Here is an 18,058-nt window from a genome sequence, read left to right as displayed (position 1 = left end):
TCTGCAACTTTGCGCTTGTGCAGAAAGGAAGCAGTACAATGCTACTGCAATACTAGATTTATACAGAAATACTGGAAAATAGACCTCTTAGGTCATCTAAACTGTCATACTTACACACATATGTTGCCCGTAAAGTTAATGTGCGGACACCTGTGTGGTTTACACATCACAGCCACGACAGCAATCTGTAAGAAGCAGAGTGACAGAGGAGAGAAATTATAGTAATTGCTTCTGAAGTTACTAAAATAAAGTGCATCTTGGAAGGCTATGTATACATGTGCATCTGCAAGAGACTATTTAAAGATGTTTTCTGCTTAGTCTGCCACCTAGAATATCTGTGCATTAACTCTTGAAGGAGAGAACACTGGATAAATGGATAAGGAGATCACAGAATCATAGAATCACAGAAGGGTTTGGGATGGAAGGGACCTCCAAAGGCCACCCAGTCCCACCCCTGCCATGGGCAGGGACATCTTCACCCAGACCAGGGTGCTCAGAGCCCCGTCCAACCTGGCCTTGAATGTGGCCAGGGATGGGGCATCTCCCACCGCTCTGGGCAACCTGGGCCAGTGCCTCACCACCCTCAGCACAAACAATTTCTCCCTTCTGTCCAGTCTGAATCTCCCCTCTTTCAGTTTAAAACCATTCCCCCTTGTCCTGTCGCCGCAGGCCCTGCTAAAAAGCCTGTCCCCCCCTTTCTTGTAGGCCCCCGTTAAGCACGGAGAGGCCCCCATCAGCTCTGCCCGCAGCCTCCTCCTCTCCAGGCTGAGCACCCCCAGCTCTCAGCCTTTCTCCACAGCAGAGCTGCTCCAGCCTCTGACCATTTTGGTGGCCTCCCCTGGCCCCGCTCCCACAGCTCCATGTCCTTCCCGTGCTGAGGACCCCCGAGCTGGACGCGGGGCTCCAGGGGGTCTCCCCAGAGCGGGGCAGAGGGGCAGAATCCCCTCCCTCGCCCCGCTGCCCACGCTGCGGGGGATGCAGCCCAGGAGACGCTTGGCTTTCTGGGTGGCCAGCGCACGTTGCCGGCTCGTGGCCGGCTTTCCATCCCCCAGCACCCCCAAGTCCTTCTCGGCAGGGCTGCTCTCCACCCCTCCATCCCCCAGCCTGTGCTGACACCGGGGGCTGCCCCGACCCCGGTGCAGGACCTTGCCCTTGGCCTTGTTGAGCCCCATGAGGCTCACAGGGGCCCCCCTCTCCAGCCGGCCCAGGTCCCTCTGGATGCCATCCCGTCCCTCAGGCGTGGCGACTGCACCCCTCAGCCTGGTGTCACCTGCAAACCTGCTGAGGGTGCGCTCGATCCCGCTGTCTGCGTCACTGATGAAGATATTGAACAGCACTGGCCCCAGTATGGACCCCTGAGGGACACCACTGGTCACTGGTCTCCATCTGGACATCGAGCCGTTGACCACTACCCTCTGGATGCCACCATCCAGCCAATTCCTTATGCACCGAACAGTCCATCCATCAAATCCATCTCTCTAATTTAGAGAGAAGGATGTTGTGGGGGACTGTGCCAAAGGCCTTACAGAAGTCCAGACAGATGGCATCCGTAGCTCTTCCCTTGTCCACTGATGCAGTCACTCCACCACTGAAGCCCACCAGGTCGGTCAGGCAGGACTTGCTCTTGGTGAAGCCGTGCTGGCTGTCCCGAATCACCTCCCTGTCCTCCATGCACCTTAGCACAGCTGCTAGGAGGGTCTGTGCCATGATCTCCCCAGGCACAGAGGGGAGGCTGGCAGGTCGGGAGTTCCCAGGGCCCTCCTTTCGACCCCTTTTAAAAATGGGTGCAATGTTTCTCTTTTTCCAGTCACCAGGGACTTCTGACTGCCAGGACTTTTCAAATATGGAGAGTGGCTAACTGGCACAGGTTGCCCAGAGAGGCGGGAGATGCCCCATCCCTGGCCACATTCAAGGCCAGGTTGGACGGGGCTCTGAGCACTCTGATCTGGGTGAAGGTGTCCCTGCCCATGGCAGGGGTGGGACTGGGTGGCCTTTGGAGGTCCCTGCCCACCCAAACCATTCTGTGATTCTATGATTACAAATATATCAAGAAATAGGAATCCTATAATTTAATATTTTTACAATTCAGAATCAACTGGCAGTATATTATAAAGAACCAGGTGTCTTATACCAAATCTGGTTAACTACTGTGCTGAAAAAATGCAGACTGACATTCAGGAATTCACTAGGACCATCTAAGGTGCACCTAAAACAGCGCCAGGGTGAGAGTGTGCCACCAAGCACATCAACCACCACCTGGAAGATGAAAATGGGGAGAGATGAAGAGAAACAAAAAGATATTAACCAAAGATGATAAAAATAGCTTCTTCCCTCCACCTAACTGAGCGAAGCCTTTCCTTCCCAGGCTGATCTCAGACAGCTTTTCACACATTAAATGCAAACATAATGTAAGATGCTATCTTCTTTTTTAAAAAGGACCAGAGGGAAGAAGAGATAGTCACACTAAGATTTTCTACTGTCCGCTAATTTAGGGCACCCAACTCGGAATACCTCATTTCCAGTTTTCAGAAATCCTAGTTGGAGTAAGAGTTTAATGAAATATTCTTTAATTTCTTCTTTCTGGCTATAGAAGTTAAGGGTTTTTTTGGGGGTGGTTTTTTTTTTGTGGTTTTATTCGGGTTTTTTGGTTTGTCTGTTTTTTTTTTTTTAAGTTATAAAAATTGAACGCTTCCTGGGATTTTGGTTTCTGGTTTGGTGGGTTTTTTTTTCGTTGAGTTTAGGCATGCTATACATACAGTAGGGAAGCTTAAAAACACATAGCTGAATGTTAGCTGCACCTCTATTCCTGCTTTCAGCCTGAACTACCTTTCAAAGGAACAGGTTAAATACTAACATTTTACCTTTGCTCACTGAGAGGGTCTGCAGATCAATCTGCACTGTTTCTACAGCAACTAAAAAGCAAGACATGCTGCACCGAAACAAAATCTCCAGACCTCCTGTTTCTCTTCTCCCAAACGCTCTGAAAGCAATAGCCCTGTGGGCACAACATCACAGAAGAGGCAACCTGGAAGCTGGCAGAGCAGCCAGTGCATCTTCATTAAAGCTTCTGGACAGACAATATCCTGGTCTTTGAAAACAATTAAATATGATTTATCGATGAGAGCAGGGAAAGACGGTGGTGGATGAAGAGATTGATGTACGTGCTTACCCCGCTAGCAGTCCTTATAGGCTTGGCCTTCAGCTTCGGTACCAGCACCTTGCGGTACTGTGGTGGAACAGCAGCGATGATGTCAACCAAACGCGGCTGTGCTGAAAGTCCGTACTTTGCTGACGTCTTGGTTTTCAGCCTGAAAGCAGAAATACCTCAAATTAACAATTCCATTCTGACTTGCAGACCCATATTCCACAGCAGTGCTATCGCATTACTGTTCAGTTACATGGAGATCTAGGTAGGTTCTCCCAATTTCCCTTTCCAGGTGCACTGCGTACCAAGATACCGAAAATAAACTCCGAATAAAGTTGACATGCAACAATTGGCAATGTTTTGAGTTTCTGTATATTTTACTTCTAAGTATGATTTGATCAAAACATTGTGAAAACTGCCCCCAGACTCTGGCTTAATCCTTCTCAGTGATTTAATTCTTTTCATAAGACTTCCACCTGATTAACCTCTACCGACACAGACTCTAGCCGAGTTAACTTCTAAGACATTCATGTCAGTTATTTCCAGCATCAGCAAAAAGCTGGCAATTACATTATGTAAATGAAATAAATAGAAACGGTAGGAGAAATTCAGGTTTTATTATTCCCCGTATGTAAAGAAGGAAGAACTTTCTGTAAACAACTTCATTTATAACACATTGCTAAGAAAATCTGATTTAAACTTCATCCCTAAATTAATCTCTCCTTTCCCTGATGGAACTGACTTTGGGACTACTGAAGGATGAACACAGGTGGAACCACAAAAAGGCAACGACAAGTTTCTTAGAGTTTTTCACCAACACAACCCATTTTGTCCTCTGAGCACTGTCAATGAAGTAGCAGGGCACGATTTCAAATCGCCACAGAATTTACAAATCTTGGTGGTATTTTTTAATCAGATGACAGGAAGAGAAATTACATTAGCCTGTGAAAATAAAACATTTTAAAACACAGCCTGAACAAAACAGACTGTACAGGACACGTTCATCACGGGTGGATCAGCTCTTCCGTGCCATCCCAGGGTGACTTACTTGTTCAGATTCACATCTTTTCCCTGCTCGTGAGCCTCAATTAATTGCTTTATGATGTCAGCTATCGTCATCATCATCAGCTCTGCATGGCTGAGGTCTCCTGAAATGAGAACAAAACAACAAACCATTTGTATAACCAGTGCTTTCTAACTGCTTGTGACAATCAAGGCGCATTGGCTCTGTAATTCATTTTTAATATTTTCTACAATTGTTGCCTACAGAGGGAATTTTGCCACTGAGTCTTGCTCTTGATTTGCAGCATTGCAAATCCCACCCCATGCTGCAACGAGGGTTTGCACCGTATAGGCTGTATGCATCGCTTACATTTCTTCCATACCAGCTTTGGGTGAAGAGGAGCATTGCTATTAAGAGATTCATCCATGCTTCCTAACAACAACGTGCATGGATTTCACCTTGTGCAGCTCCGTCTATGCCAGCAAGTGGTGGGACAGTAAAATACACTGTCCTGGTTTTGGCTGGGATAGAGTTAGTTTTCTTCCTGGTAGCTGGTACAGTGCTGTGTTTTGGGTTTAGGATGAGAATAATGTTGATAACGCACTGGTGTTTTAGTTGTTGCTACACCAGTTAAGGACTTTTCATCTTCCCGTGCTCTGCCCGGTGCACAAGGAGCTGGGAGGGGGCACAGCCAGGGGGGCTGACCCAGGCTGGCCCAAGGGCCATTCCATACCATAAGGCATCATGCCCAGTATAGAAACTGGGAGGAATTGGCTGGGAGGGGGGGAGCACTGCTCCGGGACAGGCTGGGCATCGGTCAGCGGGTGGTGAGCAACTGCATCGTGCATTCCTTTGTATAATATTATTACTACTACTATTACTACTACTATTTTACTTTATTTCAATTATTAAACTGTTCTTATCTCAACCCATGAGTTTTCTCACTTTTACTCTTCTGATTCTCTCCCCATCCCACCGGGGTGGGGAGCAAGTGAGCGGCTGGGTGGGGCTCGGTTGCTGGCTGGGGATAAACCACGACACGTACACCCCAAACTGGTCACAAACCCCAGCAGCAGGGACACAGCTGCGTGTACAACCGCTCCAACAAGCTTTTGTCCGTGCCAGCTGTTCCGAAATCCGGCAGCATTTACACCCACCCGGGAGAAGCACCGCAGCGGTGCTCCCATCTGGTCCCTCTCTGCAGGTAGTTTTGTGGGACAGACCATAGCACTGCTTGTCCCGCGCTGCCCTGCATCATCTTCGCTGCTCTATATCCTTTCCCGTTCTTTTTTTTTTTTCCCTTTGCCATGAGGGAAAAACCCAGCGACACCCGGACTCCCCCCAGCACCCCATTCTGCATCTGACACTCAGGAGTAAGGGAAAATCCTGAGCACCCACATGGGTGCAAAGACTCTGCCTCCCAGTGACAGCACCCAATTCCACAGTGGGGAGAGAAAACGGGTGGCTCACAGATGGGTGCAAAGTCACTCCAACTCTCAAGCAAGGTCGGGGCTGGCCCTTCACCCACCTCCAAAAGAACATGGAGGGAGGAGAGCAGGGTCTTGCCTAGTTTTCCCACTCCACACACACACACGGCGTTAGAGGAGGTGGCAAAGCCCTGCCACCCCACAGCTCCCACCCCACAGGGCCGAGGGAAGCATAGAATCATAGAATCGTTTAGGTTGGAAAAGACCCTTAAGGTCATCGAGTCCAACCGTTAACCCAGCACTGCCAAGCCCACCACTAAACCATGTCCCTCAGCACCACATCTCCCCAGCTTTTAAATCCCCCCAGAGATGGGGACTCAGCCCCTGCCCTGGGCAGCCTGGGCCAGGGCCTGACAGCCCTTTGGGGGAAGAAGTTTTTCCCAATACCCAACCCAACCCTGCCCTGGCGCAGCTTGAGGCCGTTCCCTCTCGTCCCATCGCTTGTTCCTGGGGAGCAGAGACCGACCCCCCCGGCTCCAGCCTCCTTTCAGGCCGTTGCAGAGAGCGAGGAGGGCTCCCCTCAGCCTCCTCTTCTCCAGGCTGAGCCCCCCCAGCTCCCCCAGCCGCCCCTCCCCAGCCTTGTGCTCCAGCCCCTGCCCCAGCCTCGCTGCCCTGCTCTGGCCACGCTCCAGCCCCTCCATGGCCGCCTTGGGGTGCGGGGCCCAGCGCTGAGCACAGCATTCGAGGGGCGGCCTCCCCAGTGCCCAGCACAGGGGGACCATCCCTGCCCTGCTCCTGCTGGCCACACCGTTCCTGACACAAGCCAGGGTGCCCTGGGCCCTCTTGGCCACCTGGGCACCCTGCTGGCTCGTGTCCAGCGGCTGTCGACCAGGAGGAGCATGAGGAGCCCCGTCCCACAGAGCCCCCGCCGTGCCCAAAGACAGGGTAAAGCGTTGCTCCTCAGTCCCCCCTTCCACACAGGGCCAGGGAAGGCGGCAAAGCCCTGCCCCACTGCCCCCAGCTCCTGAGAGAGGAGCAGGGCCCCCCTGCCGCCCTCCCCGGCCCCGCCGTCCCCTCGCACCCCCGTACCTTTCCGTTTCTGCTTCATGCTGGCGGCGGCCGCTCAGCAGCTCCCTCACGGGCCAGGCCAGCGCCTCCTGCCGTGAAGCGACACCGCCCCTCGACAAACGCCGTCGTGAAAACGTCGCAACGTCCCGCCGCGCTGCCGGAAAGCGACAGGAGAACGGCGCGGGGCGGGGGGTGGGCGGTGTCGCCGTGCCGCACATGCGCACATCGCGGGCGGGGCGGAGCGGTGCCTCCGCCCGCCGCTGGGGGGCGCCGTGGTGCCGGGGGGCAGCGGCCGCGCGGGGGGGGCGGGGGCGCGGCAGCGCTGCCTGAGCGGGGCCTCTCCCGCGGGGGACCCCCACGCGTGTGCGGGGCGTCCCCGCCGCTCCCCCCTCATCGTGTCCGCTCTTAAAGTGCTCCATATCGATCGGTATCGCCGCACCGCCACTGGGGAGGGCCGATCCCCCCATGAGAGGGGTGTGTGTGTGTCTGGGTGTGTGTGTCTGTGTGTGTGTGTGTGTCCCGCCGGCTGTCGGGCCCTGCGCCTCTTCAGCGCTAGATGGTAGCAAAGTATCGACGGGAGGAGGGGGAAACGAGGTGGATTTTCCTCACAAAAGGCTAAAAGTCCGTCCTGGAGAGGTGCCGGCGGGCTGCTGGGGAGGAGAATCATAGAATCATGGAATCGTTTAGGTTGGAAAAGACCCTTAAGGTCATCGAGTCCAACCCTTAACCCAGCACTGCCAAGCCCACCACTAAACCATGTCCCTCAGCACCACATCTCCCCGGCTTTTAAATCCCCCCAGGGATGGGGACTCAGCCCCTGCCCTGGGCAGCCTGGGCCAGGGCCTGACAGCCCTTTGGGGGAAGGAGTTTTTCCCAATACCCAACCCAACCCTGCCCTGGCGCAGCTTGAGGCCGTTCCCTCTCGTCCCATCGCTTGTTCCTGGGGAGCAGAGACCGACCCCCCCGGCTCCAGCCTCCTTTCAGGCCGTTGCAGAGAGCGATGAGGGCTCCCCTCAGCCTCCTCTTCTCCAGGCTGAGCCCCCCCAGCTCCCCCAGCCGCTCCTCCCCAGCCTTGTGCTCCAGCCCCTGCCCCAGCCTCGCTGCCCTGCTCTGGCCACGCTCCAGCCCCTCCATGGCCGCCTTGGGGTGCGGGGCCCAGCGCTGAGCACAGCATTCGAGGGGCGGCCTCCCCAGTGCCCAGCGCAGGGGGACGATCCCTGCCCTGCTCCTGCTGGCCACACCGTTCCTGACACAAGCCAGGGTGCCCTGGGCCCTCTTGGCCACCTGGGCACCCTGCTGGCTCGTGTCCAGCGGCTGTCGACCAGCACCCCCAGGCCCTTTCCCGCCGGGCAGCTCCCAGCCGCTCCTCCCCACGCCTGCAGCGGTGCCTGGGGTTGCTGTGCCCCCAGGGCAGGACCCGGCCCTGAGCCTTGCTGCCCCTCACCCCGGGGCCTGGGCCCATCGCCCCGGCCTGGCCAGGGCCCTCTGCAGAGCCTCCTGCCCCCCAGCAGACCAACGCTCCCGCCCGACTGGGTGTCCCCTGCAAACTGGCTGAGGGTGCCCTCCATCCCCTCCTCCCGATCATCGATGAAGCTATTGAACAGGACCGGCCCCAGCACTGAGCCCTGGGGAACAGCACTGGTGACCGGCCGCCAGCTGGGTTTGGCTCCATTCACCACCGCTCCCTGGGCCCCGCCGCCAGCCAGGTTTTTACCCAGCGCAGAGTGCACTTATCCAAGCCCTGAGCAGCCGGCTTCTCCAGGAGAACGCTGTGGGAAATGGTGTCAAAGGCCTCATTAAAGCCCAAGTAGACAACATCCACAGCCTTTCCCTCATCCAGTAAGCAGGTCACCTTGTCATGGAAGGAGACCAGGTTAGTGAAGCAGGATCTCCCTTTCATAAACCCATGCTGACTGGGCCTGATCCCCCAGTTGTCCCGCACGTGCTGCATAATGGCACTCAGGATGATCTGCTCCATGACCTTTCCCAGCACCGAGGTCAGTCTGACAGGCCTGTAGTTCCCCGGATCCTCCTTCCGACCCTTCTTGTAGACGGGTGTCACATTTGCTAGCTTCCAGTTAGCTGGGACCTCCCTGGTTGACCAGGACTGCTGATAAATGATGGAGAAAGGGGAGAGCTGGGGATGGTGGAAACTGGTTGTTCCCTGTGGGGAGAGGCTGAGGGAGGGGGCTCCCTCAGCCGGGAAAGGGTGGGCTTTGGGGCTCCCCACAGCCGCCCCCAGCACCTCCATGGAGGTTACGTCTTCACGGTGGCCTGTGGTGGGAGGGCGGGAGGTAACGGGCATTAAGTTCTAAGGAGAGAGGTTCAAAATGGGTGTCAGGAGAAACTTTTTCGTCACCAGGCCAGCCAAGTGTCGGAGCGGGCTGCCCATTGCGGTTGTGTCATCTGCTTTGGAGGATTTGAAGACCCAGCTGGATAAAGCCCTGAGCAACCTGGGCTGATCCCAGGGCTGACCCTGCTGAGAGCAGGAGGTTGGACCACAGACCTCCTGGGGTCCCTTCCAGCCTTAATTCTCCTACAATCAGATTAAATGACCTTGAGATCCTTCCGTGCATCTCCAGTGACTTCTAGAGCCCACGTGAGCTTCAACACCTACAACTTCTCCAGGCAGGGAGTTTCACGGCTGAATTTGGCCTCGCGTGGGGAACTACCTGCTTTTATCATAGAATCACAGAATGGGTTGGGTTGGAAGGGGCCTTAAAGATCATCTAGTTCCAACCCCCTGCCATGGGCAGACACCTTCCACCAGACCAGGGTGCTCAGAGCCCCATCCAGCCTGGCCTTCAACACTTCCAGGGATGGGGCATCCACAGCTTCTCTGGGCAGCCTGTTCCAGCGCCTGACCACCCTCATGGTGAAGAATTTCTTCCTTACATCTAACCTAAATCTCCCCTCTTTCAGTTTAAAGCCATTCCCCCTTGTCCTATCACTATGCTCCCTTGTAAAAAGTCCCTCTCCAGCTTTCTTGTAGAGTCCCTTCAGGTACTGGAAGGCTGCTACAATATCATAGAATCACCGAATGCTTTGGGATGGAAGGGACCTCCAAAGGCCACCCAGTCCCACCCCTGCCATGGGCAGGGACATCTTCACCCAGACCAGGGTGCTCAGAGCCCCGTCCAACCTGGCCTTGAATGTGGCCAGGGATGGGGCATCTCCCACCGCTCTGGGCAACCTGGGCCAGTGCCTCACCACCCTCAGCACAAACAATTTCTTCCTTCTGTCCAGTCTGAATCTCCCCTCTTTCAGTTTAAAACCATTCCCCCGTGTCCTGTCGCCGCAGGCCCTGCTAAAAAGCCTGTCCCCATATATTTGTTTGTTGCTGTTAGCCAGCGCCTCGCTGGTGCCACCAGCTCCTGCCTCTCCTTGCTGATGGCACCCTGCTCAACGCTAGATTCTGGTGGATCTCTTTGTGAGTAATCTGAACCTAGCAGCGAGCAGAGGGGAGAGGCTGCCTGGATAAGAAAACAGGACTGCAGAGGAGGAGAGAACAGGCAGCAAGGAAAAACAGGTCATTAAAAAGAAAAAAAAAAAAACCAAAAACCACCAAATGACAGACAAAAATTAAGAGAGATGCTGGCAATCGCCAAGTGACCCGCTCTTGTGATTTGTGGGCTGGTAAAAACCTTTCTTTGAAAACCTCCTGATCTGGGGGCGGACCTGAAGATTTTTGGCATCACGTTGATGAGCTGGTGTGTGCCTGGGGACCGAAGGGTCAGCAGGGTTTGCAGGGAAGGAGCCGCAGGTCGGCTGTTCCCACTGCGTGGGTTGGTTTAGGAAGCAGCCGGTGCCTGCTCTGGTGCCCGAGGTCAGCACGAGCAGCCTGGCAGGCGGCTGGTACGAGGGTGTATGTCTGTGTGCACGTCTTGCGAGACCGTCCTGCCTTCCCCACCTTGCTGGGTGGGTTTGGCAGCATCCTGCCTCTACAAAGCCAGATCCCAGGATGGAACAGGTTGAAAACATGGTTTAGACCATCTCCTCCCATTGCTACCTTTCTCCTGCCTTCGGGGCTTTCTGGAGAGCTGAATTAGGTTCCTTCCTACAGGATGTGCTGGGAGTATCCTGCAATGTCTGGACCTGTCTATACCCGTGATTTTACCTCCCCGGGGGTCTCCCAAGCATTCTGTGCCAACCAGCAATTTATCAGTGGTTTGGAGAGTGGCTGTGATCGGGATACGGGCTGTGCAAACAGCTACAAAGCATCTATCCACACATCCATCTCCTGCCATCGCCTTTCTCAAACCTACTGCAGCAGCTGCTGTGCAGGAAGGGACATTTCAGACGCACCCATGCGGTCAGGGGTTGTTTGTGTGTCCAGCTTTGGGCTGGCTGGGGTATGAAAGCAGTTCCTTCCCCTGAATTATTTGGTGGTGCAGCCCCAATGCAGCATCCATCTAGAAGATGTCTTTGTGTGTTGTTGGGGATGGCACGGAGCACAGGACAGGGAGGGTGCCCGTGCTAGGCGCACGGTAAGGCCATCAGTCCCTTGCCAGCAGGGACAAGACGACTGATTTCAAACCAATTCCCATACCCCCCGTCCCTCCCCTTAATCCACACCCCCTAAACACAACCCTACGCACCGTGCCACTGCCTCCTCAGCCCCTCAGCCCTTCCTTACGTGAGCTGAGCTGTGCTCTCCGTTCGTTATCAGCTTCATCCACCTATTACAGCAACTTTTTATCGTGCGCTTAGCTCCTATCATTAGCTGCTTTCCCTTTGCCGCAAGGTCTCCACGCTCTCCGGTAACCGTCCTTTAACCTATTATAACCCTAACGCCGCTGCTGAGACTTGGCTCTCTGAATGCTTTTACTTCCCTGGCAACAGCTCACGTTCACTCCTCTTCCATCTCGCCACACAAGTTGGCCGTTTCCAAAAATACTCAGTTTTAATCCAGCTGTGCTCCCACCTGCAACTCCCATCAACCTCAGTTACACATATTCCTTTTTCCAAGTTTGTGTTTCTTTAGCTCAGAAGAGCAATAATTAGGAAAACTTCATTTTGGCTACAAAGCCAAACTACAGTACCAAACTCTGCCATTGCTCCCGGCAAGGAACACCGGGTAAATGCAGGTGGAGTTTTGGGCAGAAACGGATGGTAAAGTTTGGGTAAGAGGGCAGCTGGCGTGTTTGGGTTTGTTCCCCACATCTGAGCAGGGCTGTAGCCTAGGGCTCACATTCTGATCTTGCTTGTACTGGTGGAATTCCGATGCAGCAGTGCTGATTCATTGGCCTCTGGGGTTTAAAAGGTACTTTCAATTCTTTAATCAAAGGCTGTGGCTCATCAGAGCTGTGCAGGATCTGGAACTACCAAGCAGTGCAGGGAAATGCGCATCTACGAGGAAGGGCGAAGGCATAACAACCTTCCTCTGTACTTGTTTAGCAATTTCTTATCAGCGTATCTGGAAGCGCACTATAAAGGCGGGTAAATAACCATCTGCCTCTGCAGATCAGCAGCCCGGGGCGCAGGCGGTGACACGGCTTGCCTGAGGCCCGCCAGCAGCTCAGTGGCAGAGGCAGGTGACGGACACTCTTGTCTCTCTGTGTCTTTTCTCTCCATTTCAGATTCTGACCCATTTTGTGACCTCAGCAATGATTGTAAAGCACGTTGCAAGCACGTACATTTTTATTCTAATAACATCATCGGTAGGAGTTACACCAAGGCGTTAGGTAGGTCTGCTGTTACTTCAAGGAGAGACTACCTGGTACGTTCCTGGACATTGCTGTTAGTTATTTTACAGCATCATAAATACAAACACTTTATAAATGAGAGAAGGCCTAAGCTTTAAAATGTATAGTGAGCACTTAAGACGCATGATTTGCTGCAGCGAAGGCACAGTGTCTGCGGTAATGCCCGAGCACTCAGCTCCAAGACCAGTCAGACCCTGGGAACTTTAATTTCCATCGAGTACGCTCACTGATGAGAAAAGAAAAACCATTGCTGCAGGGTGACATCGTTTCCTTGCGCAGCCATTTGCTCTTTGTAACACGGACCTAGCGCTGAACTGCTGCCACAAGAAGCTACCCGCTGCCGAACGGAGACAAAAAAAAAAAGCTGGAACAGTTTGGACTTAAGAAGGCGAGGAAACACTGATGAAGCAATCAGTTTAACTGGTTTCCTGGGGGAAAGGGCTTGTGAGGAGGGATTTGCACTACCAGGGAATGATGCCGATGACTGTTTTGGATGGGATTTACCCCACCTCACTTTAAATGCTTAAAAGTTAGCTTTCTTAATCAAAATTAGTCAGTCTGGTCTCTTGCATAACCAACAGATCCTAAGATATATGAGATAATTGCCATCTGCAAGTTCCTATTTCAGCTGATCGCTTGAGAGGTGACCAGCTTAGACTTAGGCCTAGCTCTTAGGCCATCGTGTCGGTTGAGATGAACTCCCCCTTCCAAGCATCCAGGGCAACCAGAAAAATGAAAGAACAAAGTCTGGGAGAGGGAGATGCGCTGAGTTCCCTAATCATTGATTTGGAGCCGGAATTCACACGGCACTCGACCAAGTACCCCAACGGGCAGAGTCTCCTGCTGGATGCTCGCCCTTCAGCTCAGATCCACGGTGCATCGCGCCCGGTGCCTGGTCTTGACAATGGTCAACATCTCTCGCGCCAAAGAACTCGAACCCCTCAAGCGACGCCGTGCAGAATAATCTGCTCACAGAGCAGAAGTCTTCTCCTAATCCTTGTCGGCCCATAGTTGGCATTTTCTCTGAAACATGAGTTCTAGGCTATAAATGTTGAGAATTCATGGGTGCGGGGTGGCTCTTCCTAACGTGGAAAGGTTCAGTTTTATCCCAGCTCTCTCACTCTGGGATACGATAAGGCAGTGAGTTATAGTTGCTGTGCATGCAGTCCCCTTATCCTTCAAAACTGCTATTCATTACATTTACTGGATATTTCCTTAATTGGGGAAAAGACAAATAAGAGCACATGATTTACATTCTCTTAAATAATTACACTAGTGCCAGCTCCCCACACCGAGCCATGCACAACGCTGTAATCCAGAGTGCGGGATTGGATTTCCTTCCCACTAACATGATTGAAAAGATGGAGTTGCCTTGTTTAACATGAGAAAGAAATTCTGTCTTCAGTACAGCCCTAACGAGCTTTTTCGTGAAGCGTTTTCCCTGAGCCTCCTTTCTCCCACATATTAAAGGCTTTTCCCTTGGACGCTGCGGTGCTTTCTTCACAGTCTAGCTGATTTGGCAGGGGCTGTAGGTTACAGCTGAGGGATCGCATTAACATCGGTGGTAAACCACTCACTTTGTAGGGAGGGTACAGTTTCCATCGCTCGGGTGGCTGGTAGTCCTCCCTTCTCTTCCACAACCCCCTCGGTGCCCACGGAGACAAAAAACTTCTGGAATCCACTGGCAAAGCATCACAGAGCAGCTCGGGCCATGGGATACGCCCCAAGATGTCCGAGTGACAGACAGGCAAGCTCACATGAGGTCCAGCAGCTCTAGCAAGGTTCTACGCAAGTGTCTCCGTGGTCAAAAGCCTAGGTGAACTCTGCAGAGACGACATACCCAGAAGAAAAAGAGAATGTAGCACCAGCTCAAGAGCAGCAGCGACAGAAAACCAGGCTGAGAAGCACAACAGGGAAACAGATTTAGACTATACTCCAGTTTTGGAAACAGGAGATCCCACCTGGAGATCCCAGAGACCAGCAGGAGTCATTGCACCAAGTACGGTACTTCCAAAAAAAGTGTAAAGCCGTTGCTCCAACACCTTTCTATTTAAACTGGCTGCAAGGCAGTTAAGATTCCTTTTGGACAGCCTAAGTGAGCATAGACGCAGGACCTCCATGCCCATTTCTTTGCATCGTGTGGTCAATGAAGAAAGTCTTTTCTAGCAGCAGTTGGGGAAAAAAAAAATTAAGCTGGGTCCTTTTGAAGGATTCAAAAGCAGCTGTTCTTCACCGAGCACAGCCTGCGACTTGGGTAACATTGCTGCTGTTTCCCCAGTGCCGGGCAGATAAATTTCTGTTCTGCTGGGATGAAAGATGCGCCGGATCCTCCCTTACTCTGTGTCAGATCCTTGGTTAGATGGAGGAATGCGCCAGGGCTGAGCCTCAAACAGTGGAGATGCTAGATGAAAGAGAAATAATGTAAGAATCAGAGAGATTTAGTCGGAGAATTCAGATCCTAAACATATTTAGGTACCTGGCCAATCCTTGGGATTTTGGTGGCATTTAATACCTCAAATACCTTTACAAATCTGGATTGAATGGAAAGACGGTTTCCATTCATCATCTCATTATAGAGAAAATAATCATCAATCAAAACATCTTTACTTTTCCTGCCCACCTTTCTGGCAATCTGCAAACATGCCCTGGTAAAGCCCAGCTGGAGCAGTAGCTAAAGTTGCTAAGTTTACCTTGGGAAAAGCCTGGCAGAGATCACAAAGGTCTAGGAGAGGTCACTGAAGGAATTAAGATAGGATTTGTCTCTCTCTGATACAAAAGAATTACAGTTTTGCCTTGCAAATTGCTCCTAAGCCAAACACAATCCCTCGGGGATAATTTACGTTGGTCGTTTTTAGACTACAGCAATGGTGTTTGTAGGTAGCTTGCTTCCCCGCTCTCCCTAGCACTTTCCTCGTGCACAGTTTTCAAATTTCTTATCGTGTAGAAGACAGCGACTGCAGCAGAGCTCAGACAGGACGCCGCGCATCCCTGCACGCCCCATTATCCTCCGCCCGTATGGGATCATTAATAATCACTGGGCGGCCACTTCCCTCCAGGAGCTCCCCTAACTCCATCCCCCACATCCTCTTCGACAACGCTAAACCGCACCTCAACAGCAGTTGGTTCACAGAGGTTAAGAGACTTAAGAAACACCTTCTTCCCATTCCCACTGCCTCCCGGACAGCAGCGGTCGGAGCTGAGTGCCACATTCCTGGGAGGCCACAACGCTGCTGCCAGACCAGCGGAATTCCCTTGATTGACTGGAACAACCAATAACGCAGCCGAGGCCCAGAGCCTACGCTTAACTCTTCGTGACTTGGTCCCAGTCCAGCATACAACCTTCCTAAGGCTCTGTCCAGGCAACGCGACTTCAGGATGAGGGTCCTATTTATAGAAACCTTGTATTGCTTTAGGAATACGCGGCACTGTAACCCTCTCGCCTAATCTTGATGCTTTCCCCTCTTGGTTTCTATGAGCGGGATGCATTTATGCACTGCTTCCTACATGAAGCAGTCTTCATGGGTTTTCCATCTTACTCATTCCAGTGCTTTCCCCTATGTATCATCCTTCACCTGTGTGCGGATTCTCTCTTTCCTCTCCCACAGAAGGATTTGTGATCGCTCGTTTGCACTGTGGGTCCTCCTCGTGGGGGTTAGCCCATGCCCCTGCTAAAAACGCTAGATGCTAGGGAGATCCAAAGGGATGCTGGGGGTCTCCGTGCGCTCCCTTATCTCCCTTCTGGATGGGATCATCAATAATTACTGGATAGTCGCTGCCCCGTAGGAGCTCCTCTCACTCTACCCCTGTGTTCTCTTTGAAAATCCTAACAGTATCACATCAGAAGCCTCTTTTCCTTTGTTCATTTCAGGATCTTTACCCGCTACCCTTCTTGTGCTATGAAAAATTATCGGGGTCGCAAATTGCAATCCTCATGGGGACAGCCTGCTTGTGAACTAATAGGACTTTCACCAAAGCCTGCACAAACATTGTGTGCTTCTGAAAGATACCCATGGCCTCAAGCTGCGCCAGGGCAGGTTTAGGTTAGATATTAGGAAAAACTCCTTCCCCCAAAGGGCTGTCAGGCCCTGGCCCAGGCTGCCCAGGGCAGGGGCTGAGTCCCCATCCCTGGGGGGATTTAAAGAACGGATAGATGTGGTGCTCGAGGACATGGTACAGATGGACTTGGCAGTGATAGGTTTACGGTTGGACTCGATGATCTTAAGGGTCTTTTCCAACCTAAACGATTCTATGATTCTATGATTCAATACTTTCCCAGCCAGCTGCGGACGCTGAGGACCTTCAGGAGGTGCTGGGTCTACCAAGGGGTGAGGTCTTTGTGAATAGCTGCCCAAGCCAACCCTAGACTGAAACGGCATAAAATTGTTTTTGATTGTGTCAGTCCGCCTCCTTATTTTTGGAAGGCATTCACAGATCAGCTGCTTTCTCAGCTGTTGTCTCCCTGGAGTTGATTGCTTTCTCCTGTAATTTGCTGAATGCTCTGATTCCAACCCAACCATACCCACTCCTCCTGGCATCTATCCAGGACCCGGCAGAGTCCATGGACTTTGGACTGAGCCCCCTGTCACTTCTGATCTAAGATCTCCTGCTCTGCCCTTGAGTATTAGTGAGTTAAATCCATGCGAAGCCCATGCCAGTGTTCCATACCAAGATGACGGTCGTGACAGACAGGTGGATCTCGCAAGCGCTCGATGTGACGTCTTTGGCCATATGTTCTCTTTTGATGCAGCAAATCACTGTCATCTGGATTCCCACCATCCCGGATGACTGCCTTCCCCTTCGCCTACAGAAATACACTGCCAGCACCATCTCCTTCCCTCCGCGCGCTAAATTTGGATATTGGCAACCTCTACAATAGCCTCCACATGGGACAGGGCAGCATACTAACACGGAGACCTGGTGTATGGCCTTGTGATGTCTTTCTTTCCTCTTTCACGTGGCTTTGGCACTGGAGCTCGAACAGGTGCTGGTCGTATCCCGGCGTTCCACTGGGAGCTCTGGGCTAGGGTCTTGGCTGCTGCTTTGGAGGGCAGGTTCCCAGTTGACTGCGGAGTGGCCCAGCTGGGCCGAACTGGTTTTTTTGGAACAGACTCAAGATCTGCAGACAGTGATAGCTAGGAAGAGAAGAGAGGAAGTATATCATCCCAACAGCCTCAGAGGGACTGAAAACATTGGAGTCCATTGAGAACTTCTATAAATTCTATACATTCTATAAATGATATTCGTAAATGACATCCCGAAATGATAGAAGCATAATCGGCATTATTTGCAGTGACCTGTGCTCTGGTATAAGTTCACCTTAAGGACAAAAGGACCCAGTTAGAAAGTGATGCTACTAAAGCCAAACCCACATTAATTGATTCTCCACATTGATTCATATGGTAATGCACCAATTCTCCCCCGTGCATATGGCTGCGACTGATCCCCGTCTTGCTTGCTGTTTGAAGTCTCGCAGCGTAAAGGATGACGTTTATTTTAACATACTGGTCAATGAACGTTTTACTAAACAGGTTAAAAATTAAGTAAGAAAAAATCTTAGCAACACAGTGATTGTTTATTCCTTGAGAAAGACCCCAAATATTCAAAACGCACAGGTTCTGCAGACCAACAGCTTTGGCTTTTTTTTTTTTTTTTTGACTGATACAAATTCTTTGGTAAGAAAAGTGAACGAGCATTAACAAAACCAAACATT

At 52.1% G+C, this 18,058-nt stretch overlaps 2 protein-coding genes across 2 annotated transcripts in view; both read right to left on the bottom strand.

Moving 5' to 3' along the window:
- The window catches only part of ELP3 (elongator acetyltransferase complex subunit 3), a 99,280-nt gene extending 92,518 nt beyond the window's left edge, over window positions 1-6,762 (bottom strand). The window contains exons 1-4 of the mRNA XM_082306682.1: window positions 6,665-6,762; window positions 4,194-4,293; window positions 3,170-3,308; window positions 115-185 (exon numbers count right to left, since the gene is read on the bottom strand). Of these exons, the coding sequence (XP_082162808.1) occupies window positions 115-185; window positions 3,170-3,308; window positions 4,194-4,293; window positions 6,665-6,683 (329 nt within the window). The 5' untranslated portion in view covers window positions 6,684-6,762. The remainder of the gene's footprint in view (window positions 1-114; window positions 186-3,169; window positions 3,309-4,193; window positions 4,294-6,664) is intronic.
- Window positions 6,763-14,681: 7,919 nt separating this feature from the next.
- Window positions 14,682-18,058, bottom strand: part of FBXO16 (F-box protein 16) — a gene marked incomplete at both ends in the record, with an annotated part of 32,804 nt that continues 29,427 nt past the window's right edge. The window contains 2 exons of the mRNA XM_082305238.1: window positions 14,682-14,749; window positions 17,255-17,480. Of these exons, the coding sequence (XP_082161364.1) occupies window positions 14,682-14,749; window positions 17,255-17,480 (294 nt within the window). The remainder of the gene's footprint in view (window positions 14,750-17,254; window positions 17,481-18,058) is intronic.

Source organism: Platalea leucorodia (genome assembly GCF_965183815.1).
Source record: "Platalea leucorodia genome assembly, chromosome: 3".
Taxonomy (NCBI): Eukaryota; Metazoa; Chordata; class Aves; order Pelecaniformes; family Threskiornithidae; genus Platalea; species Platalea leucorodia.
The sequence above is the reverse complement of the archived record's forward strand: the minus strand, read 5'-3'. Positions and strand labels throughout refer to the sequence as shown.